This window comes from Magallana gigas, chromosome 5, assembly GCF_963853765.1.
Source record: "Magallana gigas chromosome 5, xbMagGiga1.1, whole genome shotgun sequence".
In the NCBI taxonomy this organism is placed as follows: domain Eukaryota; kingdom Metazoa; phylum Mollusca; class Bivalvia; order Ostreida; family Ostreidae; genus Magallana; species Magallana gigas.
Genome location: NC_088857.1, coordinates 22,559,302 through 22,583,561, shown reverse-complemented (window position 1 = coordinate 22,583,561; position 24,260 = coordinate 22,559,302). Strand labels below are relative to the sequence as shown.

The 24,260-nt window shown below is 33.8% G+C and overlaps 1 protein-coding gene and 1 non-coding gene across 9 annotated transcripts in view; one reads left to right on the top strand and one right to left on the bottom strand.

Annotated features, from left to right (window-relative positions):
* Positions 1 to 8,065: 8,065 nt before the first annotated feature.
* Trnaq-uug (transfer RNA glutamine (anticodon UUG)) lies at positions 8,066 to 8,137 on the bottom strand. Its single transcript has one exon. It is a non-coding gene; the product is annotated as a tRNA-Gln (tRNA).
* A 51-nt stretch (positions 8,138 to 8,188) lies between these two features.
* The window catches only part of LOC105343394 (dentin sialophosphoprotein), a 33,861-nt gene continuing 17,789 nt past the window's right edge, over positions 8,189 to 24,260 (top strand). The window contains exons 1-4 of one of the 8 annotated variants that reach the window (XM_011450752.4): positions 8,189 to 8,301; positions 12,990 to 13,214; positions 17,669 to 17,826; positions 20,639 to 22,226. In XM_011450752.4, coding sequence (XP_011449054.3) covers positions 13,007 to 13,214; positions 17,669 to 17,826; positions 20,639 to 22,226 — 1,954 coding nt within the window. In that variant the 5' untranslated portion in view covers positions 8,189 to 8,301; positions 12,990 to 13,006. Of the gene's footprint in view, positions 8,302 to 12,386; positions 12,483 to 12,989; positions 13,215 to 15,046; positions 15,206 to 15,958; positions 16,133 to 16,831; positions 16,932 to 17,668; positions 17,827 to 18,291; positions 18,623 to 20,638; positions 22,227 to 24,260 lie in introns of those variants that run through there. The other 7 variants (XM_011450751.4, XM_011450756.4, XM_011450758.4 and 4 more) reach the window with 7 other exon arrangements.

Here is a 24,260-nt window from a genome sequence, read left to right as displayed (position 1 = left end):
TTGTTTACAAGACGAAGAATTGTAAACCCTGTATCTTGCTTAAAACTCAACGACTGGCACCCAAATTTCATTTGATCATTAGAAATACATTCCTTAAACATTGCAAATAATAAAAACAGAAACATAAAATTTGTCCAAAATCGTGACCATGCCCCTTTGAAATATTCTAAATTGAATATAGTTAGAAATTGTGCCTTTGTAAACTTGAATTATAACATTTATATCAAGTACAGTATATTTAATTGGAAACAATTAAATTTGAAATTGTATTTTACGACTAAACCAAATGGGCATTTGCGCTACTGTCTATCCACAAATTTATTTAAAAATTCAATTTGTTGTTGTGACTTCTTTAGTAGTCATAACAAAAAATTTAATTTTTAAATAAATTTGTGGAAAGACACTACCTTGTTCCCCCACCTTCTTTTCGTGTCTTCAAAATACAGTTAAAATGTCGACTCGTCAAGTGGATAATTGACAAAAAAATTACTTATTTCTATGATAATTTGATTTTGGTGATCGGTTCAACAACGAAATACACGAAAATTGATTCTCCGTGAATAATGATAAAACTACATTGATTCTTTTCTTTTCAAAGCATTTCCGCCAAGGCCATTCATTACATCAGTTTTCATCATATATCCATACTGGCCACTAAAGAAAGCTTCTGTGTTATATCTACCAACAAAAGCAGTACCCATGTATCCAACGATTAGGTATCAAGATCGCCAAAAACTAGCTTGTCAGAGCCATATGAATAAGTTGATAACATTAACTTAAGGTAGTACACAACAGTGGAGCCAAAACTTTCTTTCAATCAAATTTTCGCAAAACTTACTATTCTATTCTTTGGAATAAAATCTGTAAATGTTCAAAATATAAAGAAAATCTGACCTCACAATTTTTTGCATACATCGCCTAAAACTTACCTCTTGAACCTCCGTTCAATGGAGTGTTAAAATGAAATAATCATTGAAAGAATTTGCTATGCCAACAAATTACTTTAATTTATTAAAAGATTTTGCAAATGTTGTAGTGATATTTATACAGTTAATTCTGGTGCGGTGTTATACTATATAAATAGTGCCTGTTTGGGAGGGTAACAGTTGAAATTGACACCCCTCGAAAACCATTGTCAACCTCCACTTCGCGTCGGTTGACAATGGTTTTCTCGGGGTGTCAATTTCAACTGTTATCCTCACAAACAGGCACTATTTATTTTGTTATACTGAATGTCTTTTTTAAAATTTTTAAGAAAATTTTACTGCTTTTATATAGGAATAACGTGAATTCTACAGCGAACCGTACGCGCATAATTTTCGCGCATGTAACATTTTTTAATGTTACCCGTTGCCAAGTGCGTTGCTAACGCTGAGGGTAATAGTAAATATTATTAACTGCGTCTTAACCAATCAGATTTCAGTATTTAACATGAAAGTATAACAAAAAGTAATAATAGCGCTTGTAAATTACCTTTGAAACGAAAATTTGAAACACTTAACCGTGGGTTTGGGAAATAATAAGGTTTAAAAATATTGGGCGGAAAATTTTAAAATATTGGTGAAAATTAATGAAAGTCGATATGATTCGATAAGTAAATGTTAATTGGCCTAGTTTTAGCACTTTTTCAGACATCCTTTGTAAGGGTTAGTTTGACCGGCTGAATGACTGAAAGCAGGCGGACAGACAAACCAAATAAGCAATATCATTTTGAGATTTTTTTTACGAAACCTATACCTTGAATAATTCTTTTTTCAATAAATGACATCAAATTACATTTTTGATTTTAAATTAAATTTAATTTGAAAGATAAAAATATCAACATTATGTTATCTGCTATTCACATAAAGATAACATGAGCGTTCTCCGAGTGAGAATTGGCTGGTTGAAGCAAACATTCAGCTAGCGTATGAATCATTGACACTCTCACTTCTTGAGCTGCCTAAAATAACAACATGTTTTAAAAATCTCATCTTGTAAAAAGGCAAACCTTATGGACTTGAACAAAGAAAATTAACATGAATGATAGAAAATAAATGTAGGCCCCAAAAATAACAATCAAAAGTGCATTGATCCATTGCGGTGAAATCCTCCTTTTTTGTGAAGTAATTTCAGTGGATACTTTTTCACCCTTGCTATTTTTAATTTGCTGACACTGTCGGCAGTGTTGAAAAAGTCTTCCAAATTGTTTTCTGTTCGTTCTCTTGTAGTTTCATTCTGCAGAATATCGGGACTTTTTAGGTCTGTAGTCGGAAACAATTTGATAGATTCATTATTTTCCAAACTAATTAATATATACATAAGAAAAGAAAATATATAAATAATTCTAATTTAAAAAAAGAAGACATTTTAGAGGTCATTTGTTGGCTAATCTTACCATGTTCAATAATTTTTTTTCAATTTCAGTGTCTGTGACATTTTCTGTTTCTGACAATTTTGCACCAAATCTGATGATGCACTTGATGAATAATTTAGAATAACCTCCTTATTAGCCGAGGGTTCTTATTTGTCTTGTTGTGTTTCATATCGAGTTTGATCATCATCATCTTTCTTCACTGATAGTCTGATACAGTCTCAGACAGTATTTCCTTTTCTCTAATTCTATACTCTAGCTGTCCCGAGTTTTTGCTTCCACCACTTTTCATTTGATATTTTGATAATAATAAATACCTTTGTGCTCAAACTACGTTTATCCACTATAGACTTTCTTCACCAGTTTCTTCTTTTACTGTTGTAGTATCATTTTCCAGTATTTCAGAAGTACTATCAGTACTTAATTAGAGGTCTGAGACTTTTTTGATGTTAGTCTGAATATTTTTATCTAAATGAATAATGACAACGTGGCATCATAACGTTAGCGGGTTATGTAAATTTTTCTGCAATGACCGCTACCTTCATAACCCGCATGAATCATCAAAGAAAGCATTTTATTGTTTATATTTATATCTTTCATTTAATCAATAAATTGATTATGAAAAGTAAGTAAAAATCACTAAATTACTGTTAATATACACAAGTACGTTAGCTAAAAGAAATAGCCAAACGTCTCCTGTGAGACTTTGAGTCTGACATCATCATGATAATTATTTCGTGCACTCGGTGATTTTTCTTAGGTCGCTGTAGGTTTCGGCCAAACGATAGAGAGGGCGTGTCAATTTTTAGACCTGTCAATTTCTTGTCAGTTTCGACCGCTGTAGATTTCGACCAATCGATAAACAGGGCGTGTAGATTTCAGTCTGGCTGTTTCTATAGAGCTATTAATTACATGTAACTATAAGTTTCCGTAAGAAATATAGGGAATAATATACTTAATAGATGTAAATATTCAGCATTGAATATCGTCGGTCCTATATGAAACCAAGGCTGTGCTTACAAATTGATTCTCGAGCGTTAACGCGGTACGGTGATTTGTCTGCACGGTCTTGGTGTGTTAGTAGGACCAGTAACACCTAAAAATAAGCATTCAATGCTTATATTTATATTCATATTGACGTTTATTTCTATGAAGTATTTGTGTATCGTCGCATTAAAGTCTTTATATACGCTCTTAGCCAGGGATATGAAACATGCATGGAACAGCCATATTACATGTAGAACCATTTTAACAAGGCCTTGGACTTTCAGTAGGACGTAAAGTATTAAAATGACGCTGGTATCAAGCGAAATATACACCGATTGCGTAGTCTTAGCTCAAAAGCCAGACAAATCTTGTTGATTTCAAAGAGCCATGGCTGAGTAGCCAGCAATGAAATAGACAGGCCTACGTCACTTTGCCGTTTTACACAACTGCCCAAAGTCCACGCTCTTGTTAAAATGATTCTAACATGTTATTTAGTTCGCTTCCGTGACTAAAAATATAGTGCCAGAAACTTTGTAGAGAAAACTCTTTTTTTATTAAAGAGTAGATATAATTTAATTCATAGTAGAGCTCCTGTACATATAAAATACATAATTGGTTATGTAAGTTTGAACTTTCATTTAATCTTACAAAAATAAATAAATCATACTCAAACGTTAATATTTGTGCTCATGGTGGGTGAATTCAAACAGGCCTCGTCGCAGATTTCCAATGCAAACATAAGGGGAAATAAATATCAACATTTGTACGTAATTCACTTCAAGGTGGAGTAACACATGATCACAAAACGGCTGATCTCTGATCGAAACGACATTCATTTATTAAAACGATTTTATCGACAGCAACACGTAACTTACTCCATATAGACTAATAATCGAGTGGATAAAGTGTCGGGCTTGTGATCCGTACATCCCGAGTTCGAATTCTGCAGGTGCTTTTGTTGTTACTTACTGAATAGAATTTTTAGATATTTATTTTTTATCCCCAAACTGCAAATTTTTCGCTTATTTGACATAAGTACAGCCTATTTTCAATTATATCTTTCATAATCAAATAATTTACTGCTAATCTGAGTTACGTTTTCCAGGTGTGTTATTCCACCTTAAGTCTAATTTTCATTGGTGAATCCTAGCATTAATGAAATTAAAAGTAATTTTGTATGGAAATAGAATTACTCTTTGGAAATAATGGATTGTGAACATTCAATCAAACTCTTATTTAGAATTTAAAATTGTACACCAATTAACCCAGAGAACTTAGTGCATTCCTAATACTAGTACTCTAGAACTAAACTGTGCCAAGGCTGAAGTGAAATACATTGTTATATGTAATATTTCCTCTCTCTCTCTCTCTCTCTCTCTCTCTCTCTCTCTCTCTCTCTCTCTCTCTCTCTCTCTCTCTCTCTCTCTCTCTCTCTCACACACACATCTGTCGACTAATATTAAAGGCGGCTGGGGGTCAAGAAGTTAAGAAACCAACCATCATAACTTACTTAAAGGAGAAATATTTGATATAATCCAAATTTATATAATTATTGGGATGAAAGACTTAATCATATTTAACCTTATCATAAGTTTATTCCATCTTCAAAAATTAGCAAAAACCTTAACTACAGAAGGAAATAAATCTAGATTACATTTTAAAAAGCAACAAAAGTTGAATAATGATAACAAAGTAAAAAACAAATAATTTTCACACTGCAAACATATATCATTCACCTAAATGAATTCGAATTTAAGGGAATTTAACCATTAGATATTGTTCATTTTTTAAATATAACAATAATCACTTTAAATCTATATAATGTTAATTAAGTGAAAAAATTTAAAAAAAAAGATGGGCATCAATTCAATTCAATTCTTTATTCGCTCAAGACCAGTTCACTGGTATTTGAGGTTCAAAATCAGTATATACAAATGTACACGAATACAGTCAAGGATCACATGTACAGTAGAATTAATAATGACAAAAATAAAAGTTAAAATCACAATACAATAGGTTGTTAAAGTTGGTTTCTGGAAGAACAGACTTTGAAAATTTTCTTAATAAATATTGACAAGTTTTTTAGTTTTTCTACATTAAAAGTATTCATGAGCTCGTTAAATTTTATAATATTTGGGTTTTCATAATATCTCTTGGGTAAAAACATTTTTCTGTCGTTTACAAAATATGTACATTCTAAAATATAATGAAATTCATCCCCAATACTATTAGAATCACACATTGTACATTTTCTTAAATGTTTTTCAATATTATGCCATCTACCTGTTTCAATGGGGAATCGATGATTACATGTTCGTAATTTTGTAAACGTGATCCGTAGATCTGTAGGTAAAATCAACAAGTACTTTTCTAAATTGAGATTTGTTTTAAAAATTCTATAATTAATACATTTTGGTGAGTTATCTACAATACTTCTCCAATCTTGTACAAATTGATTTTGTAATATTTCTTTAACTATTGACTTAAGCCAGTTATAACTACATATTGTTTGATTTTCCCATATATATCACAACCCGCATGAGTTGAGTATATCATGTATACATTGTATCCATGGATGTATAAAAGATCCATTTTTGTAACATCTATAAAAATAACAATAGATTACATTAGTGAGTTTACAATCGTGGGCTGTCAAAACTTTTGCCCAGTACATTATCATTTTAATTTTAACTAAGAGTGACAATGGATACCTTCCAGTTTCTCCATACACCATACAATTTGGAGTACTAGATTTAAGATTAAGAATAAATTTCAAAAATTTTAAATGTACCTTTTCAATAATATCTAAATTTTCGTAACCCCACACTTCGCACGAGTAAAGTAAAATTGGGTTAATGACCTTGTCAAATAGGTCTAACTGACAATTAATTGGTAGGCTAAAATAACGTATTTTTCGTAAAACACCATACAATGCCTTTGACGCTTGTTCTACTAAATGTTTTTTAGCATTATTAAATTTTCCACTTCTTGATAAAACAATACCCAAATAGCAAAATGATTTTACGTTTTCAATGGTTACTCCTTTATACAAAAATTTACGCTTTGCCATTGCACCTTTTGAAAAAATGAGGATTTTTGTTTTGGCTATATTGACATTAAGTTTCCATATATCACAATAATTTGCAAATACATCTAAAGCCTTTTGTAAATCAGGCGCAGATTCGGATATTAAGACAGTGTCATACCCCCCGGTATATTGGTCACTTAAAACAATATTATAAAATAGATATACATTTTGTAGAAAACAATTGTCATAGTTAATTTAGGGGGGGGGGGTGAATTTTAGAAATGGAATAAGTAACAAACATTTTATAGAACAACTGTCTATTATTAATTTAGACTTTTTGGTTGAATAAATATTGTCGATTCCAGAATATTCCAAACGATAATAGATACAGCCTGTTTGTTCGTCAGAAAACAGTTGATATATATTGTATCGAAAATGGAGTAAAACGTGTCCCGTGAATATATTTACTTAAAGAATTGAAGTGTGCAGTCTTGAGTGATATTAATATATTCCCAATTTTTTTTTTTTTTTGGAATATGCATGAAACTGCACTGTGATGACCCATGACAATATTACATTATATGTATATGTTATTGTTATAATGCAATGCTCGAGCCTGGTCTGTCTTTTTTGTTGTTTCAATTATCACGAAATCCCACGATGATGTAATTATTTTATTAGAAATCTCAAGTTTTGTGCATCTAGCTCGTATTCTTGAAAATCAGTTTTGTTTTCAGGAGAAATCCTGATGTACGAAGAATCGTAAAGTTAGTACCTTTTTTTTGGTATGCATCTGCGTCGAACACATGCAGGTAAATCTAGAAGCTAAAAATGGGATTGCCATTTGGTATTTTTTTTGTTTTGAAAAATGATCTTGATGTTTAAATTTTAAATAAATCTTCTTATGTATGACAAATCAGGTACGGTTGTCAGATGAAGAGATGGAGATGAGCTGGATCATTGCATCTCTCTCTCTCTCTCTCTCTCTCTCTCTCTCTCTCTCTCTCTCTCTCTCTCTCTCTCTCTCTCTCTCTCTCTCTCTCTCTCTCTCTCTCTCTCTCTCTCGTTTTGTAGCACATTTACACATACAAAAGTTAAGTCACATTTTATGATAAACCATTTTAAAATTAAATAAAAGCAACTAAGAAAAACACTACTTAATCCACACACAATTACGTTGTTTTGATGTTAAAGGGACGCGGTGACGATTTTGCTCAAGTTATATTTTTCTGTTTTTTATTATCTACAATGTTTTAGGAACGCATTTCTAATGAGCAAATGAAATTTGAGAGTCAGTTGCAGAGTTAATAGCATAATGCAGAGCTCTTAATTTTTAATCATGTAAACAAGGCTCGTGCACTGGTTTTTGTTTTTGTTTTTGTTTTTTTTTTTACATAGGCTCAATATACCAGTAAAAAAATCTTTTTCAAGCTGATTTGTTTATCTTCTTATTCATAAATAAACAGTACTAACGTTTAAAGAATTCATTTTAGGTCTAAGACTTCAACATTCAAAATGTTAACAAAAGCTATGTAACTTGCGTATAACTCAACGAATGACCCTAAATTTTTGGTTACCAATCAAAAATGCCTTACTGAAGCATTGTGAACAATAAAATCGGGAAAATAATTTTTGACCAAAATCGAGACCATGTCCCTTTAATGTGCAATAAAATACGTAACCGCAGCAAAACTGTGAGGTCCCACCGAGATTTGAACTCGGATCGCTGGATTCAAAGTCCAGAGTGCTAACCATTACACCATGGGACCGATTATGACTGTGCGAAAGTAAATATTGTATACGAAGTTATTCCCCTTTATGCCCAGCCAACCGAACGGAAGTTGATAAACAACCGCCAGAATGCAAATTTATTCACCTAATTAACAATGCACTATGTCGGGAATTACTCATCAAGGATGTCAGTAAATTCCAGGTAAGAATATTTCAGAATGTAAAAGTGTCAAGACAAGAAGTCACTGTGATTATTACTGCTTTTAAAAGCCTTTGCGTACGCAGCGTAAATCGTTCCGATACCAGCCTGAAGAAATGGCGCGGTGATGAACGAGACAGAGGAAACCTTTATGTAACTTACCCACAGTTACCTATCGTGTTATTTAATTCCTCTTTTTCGAAGGATATCCTCTTGATTACTCTTCTATAGCTTTCAGAGCTAGCAAATCATTGTATCCGCTAAATGTTTTTGCAGGTGAAGAATTTGCAAACTCATTTTTTAATTTTACGCAAGAGTGATATCAACCTATAATAATATCAATACCAGTAATGAAAAGTTGATAGGATAGATATATCAGGTCATGACGATATTTAGATGGACTGGTGCAAAAACAAGGGGAACAAAAAACTTTCCACTTAAAGAGAATGTAAGACAGGCTCTGAAACTATTCTCTTTTGAGAAGTGGGCAGGCATAGCCTACTTGTCCACTTCTCAAAAGAGACTGAAATCATATGAATATTTTAAGTTGCTTCCCTTTGTAGGCGAAACTATCATATTCACTTTATGACATTGTACCGTACGTGTCTTCATGTGTTTCCAATAGTTATGTGTTTCCGATAGTTGAATTTTGTCGCATGAGTTTATACCAAAATGCTTTCTTTGATAATTCATGTGGGTTATGAAGGTAGCGATCATTGCAGAAAAGATGGGTTATATATGTATTTTTTCTGCAATAGCATTCATATGGGTTATGAAGGTGCAATGTCATTCATTTGGGTTATGAAGGTGGCAATCATTGCAGAAAAAATTTACATAACCTGCGTTAGCGGGTTATGTAAATTTTTTCTGCAATGATCGCTACTGGCGTGTGACCAGTTCTCGCCGAGTACCATTTCTCACCAGTACATTGTGACGTCATTTTTCGTATATAATTTTTATGTGTTGATAAAATGAAGTCACAATGTACTGGCGAGCAATGGTATTTGGCGAGAACTGGTCGCACGCCAGTACCTTTCATAACCCGCATGAATAACTAAAGAGAGCATTTAATTTTTTTATTAAATTTTATAATTAAACAAACTGGATACAAAATTCACAGTATCGAAACAGTTATAAATATCTTTCTTTTATTCATTTAACTCTATATTCTCATAAACTCAATGTTTTATTGAAAAAGGCAAGTGCCTCGGTCACTTAAACCAAACTCATTGATATCAGGATTATATATCTGTTTATTATATTGTGCATCAACAACAATCGTTGTTCACTTCTCATTCTGGCAGAGTAAAACACCTTGCTTGATGATAATAAAATTGTATAATCGGTAATTTAATTTACAAACATAATCTATTGCATGAGCGCGTTGACAAGCGAAATACAATTAGCCTATTAAAAAAACCCAGCAAAAAGTCGAATATTTAATCAATTCTTAGTATATAGCTTATAGCTACATTGTGTCTAAATGCAATATTAGCCGGGTAATTAAGGCATAATAGGCGGGGGAATTCCCCGCCTCCCGGATCTTAGAGACAACCCTGGGTAAGAGGCGTGATTGAATCAATCATAAAGCCCTTCAGGCTTTATTGGAGTTGATCATGCCCCAACCGAAATTATCACTCATAATACTCTAAGAATGATTCCTTATTTCTTAATAATAAAAGTGATTTGAAAAAGTTAACATTAAATTTGTGTGCAAAAAAATAGCAAATTGTAGAGATAGCTTGGTCTGTTGAAAAAAAGCCTTGCTTCTATAGGAAATTTTGTTGATAGGCGTGCATCCATAATTCAACTTTTTTTGCTGTCATTATTTGATGAATAAGGAATCATTCTTTGAGTATTATGAGGTGATAATTTTTGTCGGTGTAATCAAATCCAATAAAGCCCAAAGCTTTATGATAGATTTGACCACAATTCAATTCAATTCAATTCAATTTATTATCCTTGAGCTTTACAACTCATCGGAATACAAATTATAATACATATAAAATTATATACAAATGTGCAATGTGCAGTAAGTGAGTGGACATATTAAGACAATATAATCATGTACATATCTAAGATATGAATGAACATAAATGTATAAGTAGCTTAAACTGTAGTATTATTACAATGCTGCGCTCTCATTTTGGAAGCGCTAGATAAATATTTTCCTAAATTATTGAGTTCCTTTGTATTGTTAACACTTAAAAGTTTAGTTAGCTTAAAAACACTTGGTTTTTTGTAATAAAAACTCTTTATATATTTCTTTCGTAATTCACGCTCTGACCGAAATTATCATCTCATAATACATGTATTCAAAGAATGATTCCTTATTACCTATACTTATTTTATTTCCAAATTCTACACTTTAAAACAACATTTTAAAACCACGCTATTTTTTCTTGTAGCACATGCTATGTATTACTACGCGGGGCAGCTAATACCGTTTTTCGGTTATGCTGTAAGACATGAAACTATTCGGCTATAGGCTTCAAAATTGATTCGTAATGTTATCACAGACAAAGGCAGTTGATAATGTAAATATTTACAGTTACAGCTAATAAAGAATCTAAATTGCCTTGTCTCTTGAGAATCCTTGAACATTTCCTAGAAAAGTCTTTCATCTTCATTTTACCACTATGAGTCATTTTAAAACAGGCATATCGCCATATGAAAGTCCACAGTTCATTCCATTGTTTGATATAAATGGATAAAATTTGAAGGGTGACCTTAGTTTCATATAAACGTTTCACTTTTTTCATGACATAAATTTTATAATTTATAATTGATCTCGTTAAGGTGGTATGGGACATCTGTTAATTTTAATGTGGATTAAAGTATATTATAATTGAAATACTTTCACCGGTTAAAATGTTCATATTTTGTACAATATCTAACCCAAAAATAGCTTTTAGAAATATTTGGAGAGGCAAAAAATTGTAAAAACCCCCAGCGGGATTCGAACTCATGACTTACAAATTCGTAGTAAACCCTCTAACCCACTGCGTTGCACTGTTAGATGACAATATTGGAAAAGAAACTACTTACATAATTAGTAATACACTTCATTTTATTTTTTATTTCGATAAACAATATGTAACAACATGGAGGTGTCCCATACCATAGTCCCATACCATAGTTCTTAATGCAAGTAAACTAAAGGTGGGGAAAATTAATTATTATTTAATGATAATCAGCATATTTGTTAATAAGGTAAGTTGAGCTGTGCTGGAGTGGGTATCTGCTAGGGTAGCTCAGTGGTAGAACAATTCATGCAAAGGTTCCAGGTTTAATTCCAAATCCATTTATTTTTTTTAACCTGTGATCAATATCATTTTTTTTGGTCTACTGGGTCTACTGGTTCATCGTTTAGTTGACATTTTGCAAATTCAAGAGCTACTAATTGGCATCTGAGCAAAATGAGTACTGTAACAGTACATGGTTATGATAATGTTTAAACATATAGCGGTATCTTTCTTCCATTGGTTTACTCTAGTATGTTTTATACAGGTGATTTACGTTATAATTATTAAATGCCATTATGTTAATGTTTTAAAGGGTTGTATTTGTCTCAGGTGACCAGTAGTGTTCTCTTCACTCTTGTATAAAGTTTTCACCATGCTTATAGGTACAAGCAAAATTTGTATATAAAGATCACACAATGACATGCAACGTGAATTGTGTTGGTGCAAATATTTGATATCTCTTTTTAAAAAAAAGATTATTTGAATTTTTATTTTGTCACTTAAAATCTTTTCTAATGAACAAGCTACTAAATCTACTATTACAATAAAGCTTTTAAGTTTTAAATTCATCAAGTGACACTTAAATTAAAATCAAACAGGGATCCAAATGTTCCTTCCTGATAAGTCTTGTCACCTGTTATGTCATTGTGTGCCTGTTTAATGGGTTCCTGTTCAATTTTGACTAAGCTTACCTGAGGCCTGGCAGGTAAAAATTGACCATGACATTTCCCTGCGGACTGAGAACGTGCCCAATTGCATATATGAACACCTTTCCAGGTGTCGGAAAGTTACTAGTCTTTGATAAATTTAAAAATAAACAAAGATTATGGTATTTAAGTAACAGCAGTTAAGTTAAATTAGCATTGTAATGTTGGAACTAGAAGGAAAAGAGTTTCTGAAGAAGCGTTGACTGAATCATAAAAAAAAATATGTGTAGATGTAAGTAATGCTTAGTACTGATATAGCTGTAAGTCTGTTTACAGTACCAATCAATTATTAGTTGTGATAAGTGTTTTTTTGTAGGCAGTTCCTGAATTGCCTCTATATATTGATTTATATATTTGGATAAAAAGTACCTTAAATTACATGTTGTAAGATTTTCAATTGATAAATTTTTATGGCATGAAAAATGTAAGTGCATTAAGAAAATTAAACTGAAGTATATTTATACAACTGCATGTACATTGCCTAAGAGGAAGTGAACTCCTATTACATGTAATAGAGGCTGAATTGTGCTAAATTTGTTCTGCTATTTCCTCTTTAACTTTACATGCAGCAATTGTCTGTACAGAGTTATTGAGAAGGTGCCGCATTTTGTTGATCGGATCCTGGAACGTTTTGTAACTCCCATTTTGCATTAGCATCATCAAGCAGAAGAGAAGGGAGCTGTGCTGTGTGATTCTGAAGGTCATTGATCAATACATGTACATTTTGTTCCGATTTCAGACACCAGGCTACCAGTTATGGAGCGGTATGGCCCTCACAAGTGGCCCCCTCTACCTAAGCTCAGGGTGAATGTGCCTCCTCCCCCTGCCCCCAGGAACCTAGAAAGTCTCGCTGACGTCTGCCAAGAAATATTCCAGCTAGCCTCGGACATAGCATTGGGCCAGAAAAAAGTAGTGCTGTGTTGTTCTCTAGGTGGACAGGGAATATCTTTAGATCTCTGTGGAGGTAGGTGTTCTTTATATAATCTAAGATGTTTATGCAGCTTCTATAGAGATGTAGTGAGTGGTTGGAGAATTCCAAGACGTGTTTTTTATTTTGTTCTTTATTATTTCCCAGTTGTCTGTGATTTGCATGTTTGCCAAGGCTCTTATTGAGTTAGCCTGATGTGACTGGGTTATGAAAGTAAATAAGAAAGGTTTGTTTTACTTTATGCATTCCTGTAATAGTAGAGTGGTTGTTTAAGTAATACACATAGTGCAGTGTTCAATGAGACACAGAGCCTAATATGTTCTGTTTAGCAAGCAGTGATTCAGTGTTTAATATGTAACAGCTGATCAGGGCAAAACGAGAGCTACTTAAACATGTTTTGTTTACATGAATATGCATGTGTGCATAATATTATTAGACTTTCAGTTAGCTTTAATGTTGATGCATATGTATGTTGTTTTTGGTGTGTCTTTTTTCCATCATTTCAAAAACTGCTCAATTCATATTTTTCCAAATTTTCTATCATTATCAGATTATTCATCCTTGACTTTTAATGCATTGGTATCATCAGGATGTTATTAAAGTAAATAACAATAAAAAGGGGGAGAAGGTAGAATAGGGTATGACCAGCAGCTAACCCCCAATAGCCTCAGACGTGGATAGAATGTTCCAGCAGCCAAGTGTCCTTATAAAATGAATGAAGCAATTACAGGAATTCAAACATGATGCCTCTACGTTTTGCAAAGAATATATTGATTCAATCCAATTGTATCACAATCCGGTGCAATATGATATTGCAATAAAATGACTGGCAGCTTTGTCACATGTACAAAGGCTTTTGATGGTGTGTTTATTGGGTGTATATCTACACCACATTGTAATCCAACTGGAATCATTTGAAATGTCCAGATCTATCGATTGATGTTGTACACGGTACTCACATTTAGGAAGAAAGAGATTGTAGTCTACCGAATCAATAGTCCTACTAAGAGAGGGGAAAACCAAAAATCTTCCATAGATAGATAACAGTAAGATTAAAGGGGGGGGGGGGTGCCGTCCATAGATATCATGTTTAGATATTGTTCATATTGCTTGGTGGCTGGTTAAATTGCCATTATTGGTCATTATTGGGTCGGTGTGTATCATCCAAATTGACAATCAAAATTAGTTAGTTGAATGATCATGATGATTATAAAGATCAAGTTTTAAGGCATTGTATATATTTTTTTCATTGTATTGGTGATACAAGTGCTGAGGAAACTTGGTGATTTCATGCCTTTCATTTCAACCTAAAACCAGCGTCATAACCTCACACAAGTATCAAAATCTGACTGGATTAGTAGTAATCAGATCGTAAATTCAATATTTCCCCACCATCTTCTACATCAGTGTTTTGTAAGCTTGCATGATATCAATTGAATTTGTATTTGAGATAATATATATGTATTTTGAAGCATTCCCTTTTTAACAACCTTTTTATAACATGTACATTGTATTTAAGGAGTTGTGATGTGATCATGTCTTTGGATTTATGCATTTTTTTGTCCTGTCAGTTTTTTTTTAGGAAATTTATACTAGATATTTATTGTAATAAAGTACTCAGTGTTTTAAACATAAAGACTGAAAGGGACACTATAAGTAAGACCAATTTGTTCAAGTATTTCTTAGTACATGTACTTCAGTGATATCGCTTACTAGTGGTTCCAACTTGTTTGATATCAGAGCATGTCCTACTGTAATCTATATATAAATAATAAAAGGAAGTTGGGAATTACACATATGCATTCATTCCGTGTATGCATTCATTCCGTGTGTCTAGCATCTAAATTCCTATGAAGTTTTATATACAGTGTATAATAATGATTTCCTGTTTGTAACATTTCAAGTACCTTCTACACAAGTCTGTGGAATTTAATCCATGTGAACTGTTTTGCCAGTCCTGTGTGCCATGTCATTGGGGACACCAATGACTTTTGCCAAGTTTTTGTCAGATTTTCTGGTTCCATCAGGTAATGGCTATTAAACACCTTTGCTTAAAGAAAAAAGCGAAAAACCCTTGTGCGATAATAGTTAATTTTTTAGAAACAGACTTTGGGCAACACATCCTTTTTTTAAGGACATAAAAAAAAATGTATGTACTGGTATATGATATGTATTTTTTTTTTCTAGGAGAGGATGGTAATTTAGGTTTTTGATTATGTTTAGCTTAGATTTTGCTATGGAGAGGTTTAAAGTACAAAGTACTAAAGTCTAAATGTATTGTAGGAGGGGATAATGGGGGACAATATTATTTTCCACTAGGTACATCAATCAATTTCCCTTTAATTGAGCTTGTTTTATTATCAATCTGTGCAGGTAAAAATCTTGCCTTCAGGCATTGTTTGAGTTTTATGCAACATTTAAAAACAAAAGGACCTGAGGGAATTATTTCATTTTACGAGGGAAGCAGTTTGGCTTTTATCAAACTTTCTGGTTAAAAAAATACCTGTATCCAACATTTTTTTGTCTAAAGGCCTATCACTTGATTGGGCTATTTGGCTTTTTTAAATGGTTCCCCCCCCCCCCCCCCCTAAAAAAAAATGATTCGTCAGTATTTTCGGAAAATTAAACATTATACAACAATTGATGTGTGTTGTATACCTGACTGTGCATACATCTGCTTATATTGATGTTATGAGTCAGCTGATGGGCTTTGCACCAGGTGTTATAGAAATTACAAATAGAAGTTATCAGAAGCTAGAGATAGGGGCAGTGCAGGTCCTATCTATCTTCCTGTTTGGGAGGGGAAGGTGGCCGGCCTTTAATAAGGGGGGGTAGTTTGGAATGGACTGGTGTGAGCCATTGCAGGAAATGGCTGTTTGATTTGAAAAAAACCGTAAGGAAAATGTCAGTGATTGTGAAGGTTTTCGTGTTACCTCAGCCTTTCAAGAATCACGGTGAGTCTGCATGGTAAGAAAAGCTGTAAAATTGAATGGGGAAAAGATTATTTCTAATGTTTTGATTGTTAAGTAAAACAGCCTGTTTAGTATTTGTCCTATCAGGTTATACATATCCCACAATGCATTCATATGGCAGTGCCACATGATATCACGGATTTTGTTAACTTGTTTTTTTTTTATATGTACTGTTGCCTTAGTATTGTAAATGACATTCATAAACTAGACTGTATAATCTTTTGGTACAATTGCATTACACGTGTTACCTTTGATTCGATCACCTTGACAAATTCACCTTTTGACAAGAGTTCGTACACAGATATAAACTTGTGTTAGTAGTGTACCCATTACGTGGGGGTTAGCATGGCAAAATCAAGGCTAAGTGCAAGTGCTGTCATTCATTGTTCAGACTTTAATCTGCAAATCCATTGATTCCATACCTGCTTGCATATAGTTCTTATTACTGCATGGGGTTAAAAGGTTTATAATAGTTATACAAACACAGCAGGGGTGACACCAGACTTAATGTTAACAGTGTGTGACGTGTTTAATTAGAGGGGTGAGAGTGTGAAGTTTAATTGCACCAAAGGGAGATAATCTGTTTTAACAGGTAACATGCTGTAACAAATATTACAATTTGTAGCCCTTGGGATATGCTGACACCATGCCTTTTGATTTTGACTGTTTATCTTATCTTAGGAGTTCAGAAGATTGTGGTGGAATAGGACTCTAGTTTATAAAAGGGAAAAATTTTCTATGATGAGGAAGTGTTTAAAAAATGTGATCAAGTCAATCATAGGTAACTTATTATGGATTTATTCAGCGCTTTCTACTATAGTATACCAATATTATGGCATTTATTTATTTTTCTTTTTGACAAATTTGTTATCAGTAGAGAGCTTACAAAAGGAGAACTAGTTTATGTTTTAAAGTCCATATCAACTTAGTACTCATATTGAGTAATGACTAAGCGAACACAGTGTACCTGTACTAACAGAATTTAGTACTTTTATCTCCATGTATTCTTTTTTTAAGATTTGTTTTTCAAGAAAATTTTTATAGAAATCGATATTGAATCATTTCATTGTTGGATTTAAAAAAAGCCTAAAATCATTCATTGCAAGATAAATCAGAGGTTTCATGTACCGGTATATTTAATTCTTCTTAAGAATGCAGATGTTTTTTTTTCATAGAATTTCATTGAAAAAGTGGGAGAATGCTTGAAAATTGTTCAGTTGCATTGCATCATAAAATACATGTATCATCTTTCTCTTAATTTCATATGATCATGAACTTTTCTTCCCCATTAAACAATAAAAACTTTTCTTAGACTAAATGTGTGCTCTTTGCTGCAGATTTTTGAAAATAAAAATATACCACCACTTTGTTGCTCACTTCCTGAGCGTTGCTGGAATGCCAATGCATGCATTGTTTTGTAAAGATTTAGAATTGATACTCAACCATCAACAAAATTTTGCAGTAGTTTAAAGTGTTTGGAGGCATGTTGAGTTATGTCTGGGCTCTCGTTTCTTTCAGCCAAAGCGGCCACAGTACTTTGTGCCATTGGTATTGGGTTTGGAATAGGAAGCTACCTCCTGTACAAACTCTACTGTCGCCTGTTTCCGTCGGACCCCAAGGACAGGGAACCAGTCTACACCGCAGACAAGTCCTGCCAGCGCGACCAAAGTAATGATGTAAGTACTAGGAAAATAACACTGTTGTTTTTTTTAATGCAAGAACCTGGTATGGACAGTGTATCAAAGTCAAAATGCTAACATTTAGTTAAGTGGGTATATAGACACAAAGTGTGATGACGTGTTGATAGGTCATTGATAGGTCATTTTGCATTAGGGTAGACTGTGTCTTTGAATGCTGTACTTTCCCTACTATTTTTATTCAGTGTGAGCAATTGTGTAATTTGTGTTTGGATTTGGGTTTAGTTATAATCAGGATTTTTTAAGGATACTTTCATTGTTGGTTGCCAGAAGTTTACAGTAATTTCTATACCATCCCAAGATTTATGCCTGTTAGTCACTTATATAGAGAAAGTAGAGAAAGTAGACTCTGATATTAAGGTAGAAATGATATAGCAAAAGTGATTGTCAACAGAACCTTGACTTAGGTAAGTAATGTATTTCTTCCCACTAAGGTATCCTGAATTACGTAATGTATTTCTTCCCACTAAGGTATCCTGAATAATTTCCCTCCAACCGATTGGGCACACTTTGGTGATCAATATCAGGGCCGGCTTTCTCTCGATGTTGAATCATCACAAATCCACCTTGTCTGGCCGCCGATTTAAATCTCCTCATTGATCTCTCATTCACCCAGTCTGAATTGAGAGTTACCCCCCTTCGACTATGACAGGAAGTCCGATTGTCAAGGACTCAGACTTTGTGAGCTACAGTCACATGTAGCGAGATCAATGCAGGGTATGACTAAGGTCGAGGGGATGGGACCGTCTGTCTGTGTGTCTGTGAACTAAGCACCGTGAGTATTGAGCAGAGAACTTGGCAGATTTTACTCCATTGATTTTTTTGTCCATGTTTTTGTGTGTCAGAATGTGTAATACATGTATGTGTATTGGTCGTCGGGGTACATATGTTAGATGTGTCTATAATCTCTCTCTGTTTCACAAAGATGTTTTTTATTCTATGATGACTGTAATGGATTTGGCTATACCTGAATTTATGGCTCTGTAAAATAAGCTTCCAGTAGATATTGTTCATATGACCTTCACCTCGTATGCAGTTCCTATTGTTGAGATCCTGAGTGCTTTTACATTAATCTGGCTGTGAAATGTTTGTTTTGTGGTCATAAGAAATTGGTTGGTTTTTAGTACATGTGGATAATACTAATGAAGTATTCCACATACTGATTGACAGATCTTTATTCAAGAAAATTTAAGAGGACCTTGCCTGTCAATTAAATGCTTTAATTTGTTGTTCATGGGTTGTCTCTCGATTTCCATGACTCATTGTGTCACATTAAATCTTCTCATGTGACTTGTGGCTGGTTAAACACGGTGTCCTGTTCTTCTTAATCACAGAGACAAGTCTAAAGATGTTGATTTTTCATTGAAAGGAGATTTTCATTCCATAGAATAGATGCTGTTGCTTTAATGATATCTTAGAATTGACCATTGACCTTTTTGAACCATTGTCTATTACTAAGTTGACGTGTTTTGTCTCTAGAAGTGAAATTGAATTCAAACAGTTTATTACGGTACGCAGAAAGAACACTGCGTGGTAGTGAAGCCACCATTTTGTAATGTATAATGATGCCCGAGTAATGACACATACAGATAATCAATAGATCAACTGGAACTGCACAGGAATGGAGGATACAGCATCTGACATACCCGCATTATACTTGTAATGATAACCAAGACAGTTTGTGTGGCTTGCTAAGCAGGCCAGTTTTATTGAGGATACCCTATCCTTTGCAGGCCTTTCTGTCTGCGACATTTATTGTCCTTTTTCTTTGACATCATACATATTTACCATAGAAGATCTGATTATTATCATATTTGCGTCTATTTAGTAAATGGAGTATTGTTCTATCTTCCATCTTTAATGACCTAACGTTAAAAATAGATTTCATGAATATGCACTATAAGTTTTATATAAATGGTAGGCCATCTGGTTTCTGACATATTGAAATTGGAAATTTGTAAAATCCATGTTAATTATTTCAGACAACTTCCAGAAAGGCCTAAAATAAAAATCAGTTAATTAGAACAGGATGAAAAAAGATGTTTTTTAGTATATGGATATGGGAAAACCACAATGAAGCCATGTAAATAAAGTTGTCCTGAATTATTTCCTTAAAAAGAAATATACTTATTTAAATTGTCAAATAAAGTTTATTTAAATAAACAATCTCATTTTTTGAGTAAACATGTGCTGTACTCTGTAAAATAGATTACATGTACTGCTGAGGAGATATAATGTGAGGACAAGGATTTCTATGGGCAATAAGGATATGGTGGTTTACAGGTTTAGTAAAGTGCTTGAGTACTTATTTACTAGTCAGCTTATGAAGCAGTCAGTAGTTTATCTATGTGAGGAAGTATATTGTACTAGTACTGTAAAATCATTAGATTTCATGGTGGCTCAATTTTCGTGGTATTTGAAGGTAGCTTTCCCCACGAATATACATCCTGGACAATAATAAATTTTGAACGTGCTTTTTTTTTTACCTAAAGAAGTGAAAACCGAAGCATCCATAAAATTACATCCCAACGAATAAGCAAAAACCCAACAATCCACGAAAATTGGCCCCCACAAATTTAAATGTTTCCTCAGTATTAGGAAACAACCTACACCCAAAACAATTCTTGAATATATTAACCTACAGTTTTCTAATTAGGGTTTTTGTTGTATTTATTGAATCATATACTAATAGATATATCTGCATATAGATTATGTTTCTGTTCAATTATGATAGTGAATGAATTATCAAATGGTATGTTAATGGGTTGGTTTTCTTTAATTCATGTTTCAGGCAGATGTTGAGGAGAATGAGATGGGAAACTCTGGCTCCAATGAGACGGTGCCAGTTCGCTATGATGCAGTAAATGGTGTGCAGTTTGGCAGCTGTCGTACCAGAAACCAGGCGACCAGTCCCATACTTGTCCGACAGCGGAGGCCAACAAAACACCAGCGATCCCACAGGAGAAGTTCCGATGACGACGAAACTCGTCTTCTGAATCCTCATGAGGACAGCTCCTCACGTGTTCAGGAGGACTTGGTAGATAGACTAATTCACAGTGCATCTGACATTAGTGCCGCAGAACCGAATAGCGGGTCACTGAAGGGAAATCTCAGTCTTAAGTCTTTGTATGAAAGGAACTATAAATACGGCTTCGATGAGCATTTCCAGTCGAGCAAGGCGCACCTGTACGATTCTTCTGGCGACAGTTTACAGATAGATGTGTCTAGTTCTCAGGATCTTTTGACTGTCAGCAGTGTTTTATTGACTCCCCCATCAGATGATGACCGAAACAATCAAAACCAGGAAAAACTTGCAGGTGAACAAAAACCTTCTGTGAAATTTTCAGAGAACATTCCAGATCTTATTTCAAATCTATCTGCAACTGACTGTAAGGATTTAATTGGTGATGAAATTAATGTCGCTGACCAGTCGGCTTGTGTTTGGCAAACTACAGACAGTTCAAACCATACCTCACCTTTTCACTCCAGTGGAAGTGCAAAACTCTTTAGTAACTACACAACAGATATATCAGGAAATTTAAGTGTTGATGACGACGAGATAGATTCCTCGCCTCTACACAGAGCCAAATGCCCTGATGGTCAATTCAGACAAACACTTCTCCAAAGACTTCATGAAATTAACACATCTAGTACATCAACTTCTTTAAATTCCTCTCCGGATGCATCACCTTGTAGATATGCAAGGAGTAACAGTTGTGAGAGACAAGAAAGTTTGTCGGGTTTGAGTGAAAATGAAATTTTTACAGAATCTGCTGAAGTAGGCCAATCAACGGGAGAATATTTTGAAAAGATTGAACACGAAGTAGATGATATTGTTGATGAATTCGCTGATTTAACTGCAAAACTTGATGAACTGAAACAGTTAGCAGCAAAACATTCCAGCGAGGACGATATGGAGTACACGCCTAGTGATCCGCTTGCCAAAAAGGCCTGTGAATTTGTGGAGAAAGCTAGAGAGAAATTTCATCGCTCGCAAAGCGACACATCTCTCAGCGAAAGTGCAGTTGACACTGATGGCATTGACCTTTCTTGGGACAGCGAAGGTCAAAGTCAGTTAAAGTCTCTGATGAAACGCGTCAACAGTCTTCCGTCAAAAATGGTGACTGAATCTCAGGGATCTTACAATAATGTAGATGCCTCAGACTCTGAAGACAAAGAAAGAAAGATTTCCACGTCAGATGGTGCTATTATTTTTTTGTCTGACAATTTCGAAGCGTGTGATAAACTTCTGATTGGTGACAGTGACGTCTACAGTGATCAGATGGATCAGGGACAGACAACTCTAGATGAACTGGATACAGACAGTGCCTTTGATATGGATCCAGTGGAGTTGGTTTCATCCAGAGAATTTTCTCCAGGTAAAGATTGGGCGAAACTGAGAAAGGGGGGTGGTGGTAAATGGGAAAAAATGGTTAGAAGAGGGAAAACCCCCAGCTACTTCATTTCTCTTCTTGAAGGTTACTACATTGACCAGAATAACAACACTTTTTCATTCACAGTAGGTGTAGATTCTAAGACTAAGAAGTGTCAATTATTTCTTGCCTATGCTCATTCTGGTTACAATGAGACAGAGAGCAAGGCTTTGTCAGAACTCTTTGGATATTCTATTTGATCTCTAAGATAATTACCAATGTAGGATTGTATACTGTATTCAATGGACCAAAAGGCAGAACTCCCTGGATGTGCTTGTTTCTGACTGAGTTTTGCTCTCACTTTCTTTAACTTTTCTAGATCTTTTTATCATACTTATTTAAATGTGACTGAATATTTGGCTTTTTTTCTAACCTTATAGCACTAATATTTAACACAAAAGCAATTATTAAAGCCATGATTGGTGATGACATTATTCCATTCATTTTTTCTTATCTTATTTCATGATTTTTTTTCAATGAAAAAAAAAAATGTGCTTGATAATTGCATGTGCATTTGATAATATGCTATTTTTATATTTATTTGAATAAATCAACTTGCAAAGTTGCATGCTTTTTATGAAATGTACATAAATGACAAATTTCTTAAATGAATGTCTCAAGAACATGCTTTAAATTGCTAATATTCTTTTCACTTTTGCTTTACAAATTATTAGTAATTTGTTTATTTTTGTTGTTTTTGATTTGTTGTTAAGTTGAACTTCAAATTATACTGTTGTTGCTGCCATATTTGTTTTTGTTGAAGTTTGAAATTTGATAAAAAAAAAAGAAAAGATTTTTTTGTGTTTCTTTTTATTTTGAGTGTGGTGTGCAGAGTGTCTCTTTTTGTTTGCAATTATATAAAAGGGGTTTCTGGAATCCTTCAATTCATTCAGTTTTCATTTTGTGCAAAATACTGTATTTTGATCTTGTTAAGGTCCTTTAGAAAAGAAAATGTAACATTGACAAAGAATGGCATCATGACAACAAACTAATTTGTTCAAGGCAAGGCCATGAGTCAAAGGTCAAGGTCGGAAAAATGCTACTAAAGAAATAAAAGAGAAAAAACCCCATTTACTGGTAACTGATTAGATACCATTTGGATTTCTGGTAACTAAGCTGGATTTATCATGCTACATACTGTTGTTATACCCCGATCTGTCTGTAGACGCAATTTTGTTCCTCCTATATGAATTTTAACCTCTGCATGGAGTAGTCTGAAAATTTGTAAATATGTTGAATCTATCTGAAGATGTGCACCTGCAATTTTTATTAAGATCAGACAAGTAATTATAGTAAACACTCTGAAATATATCTATTTAAGTACATCCAGATCATGTTTGTTCAAATCATGATCCACAAGAGTAGGGTGGGACCACAAGGATGGTTGAATTTTTACATAGGAATATATAGAGTAAATATTTAAAAATCTTCTCAGAAACCAATCGGCCAGGAAAGCTAAAACTTGTGTGGAAGCATCCTCAGGTAGGGTAGATTCAAGTTTGTTCAAATCATGATCTTCAGGAGTAGGATGGGGCCACAATGGGGGGAGGGGGAGGGAGGGGGAGGTTGAATTTTTAGAGAGCTGAAACTTGTGTGGAAGCATTCTCAGTTAGGGTAGATTCAAGATTGTTCAAATCATGATCTTCAGGAGTAGGGTGGGGCCACATTGGGGGTCCAATATTACAATGGAAAACATCCAATTATTCACAAAAACTGAAATGGTATAATGCAAGCATGTTGACATATTATTGATTTTATAAAATTGGTGAGATTTAGGCCATTGGAGGATTCCTAGGCCTTACAAGGGGTTCAAAGTTCACTGTATAGGTTTATATCCCATTTATAAACAGTTTTTTAGGATCTTTTCAAAAACTGCAATGCTCAATATGTGATATGACGAGAAAATCATCCTGTGATTATAAAAATAAGAATATCCAGGGGCAAAATCAATTTTTATTTATAAAGGATCTACATGATATA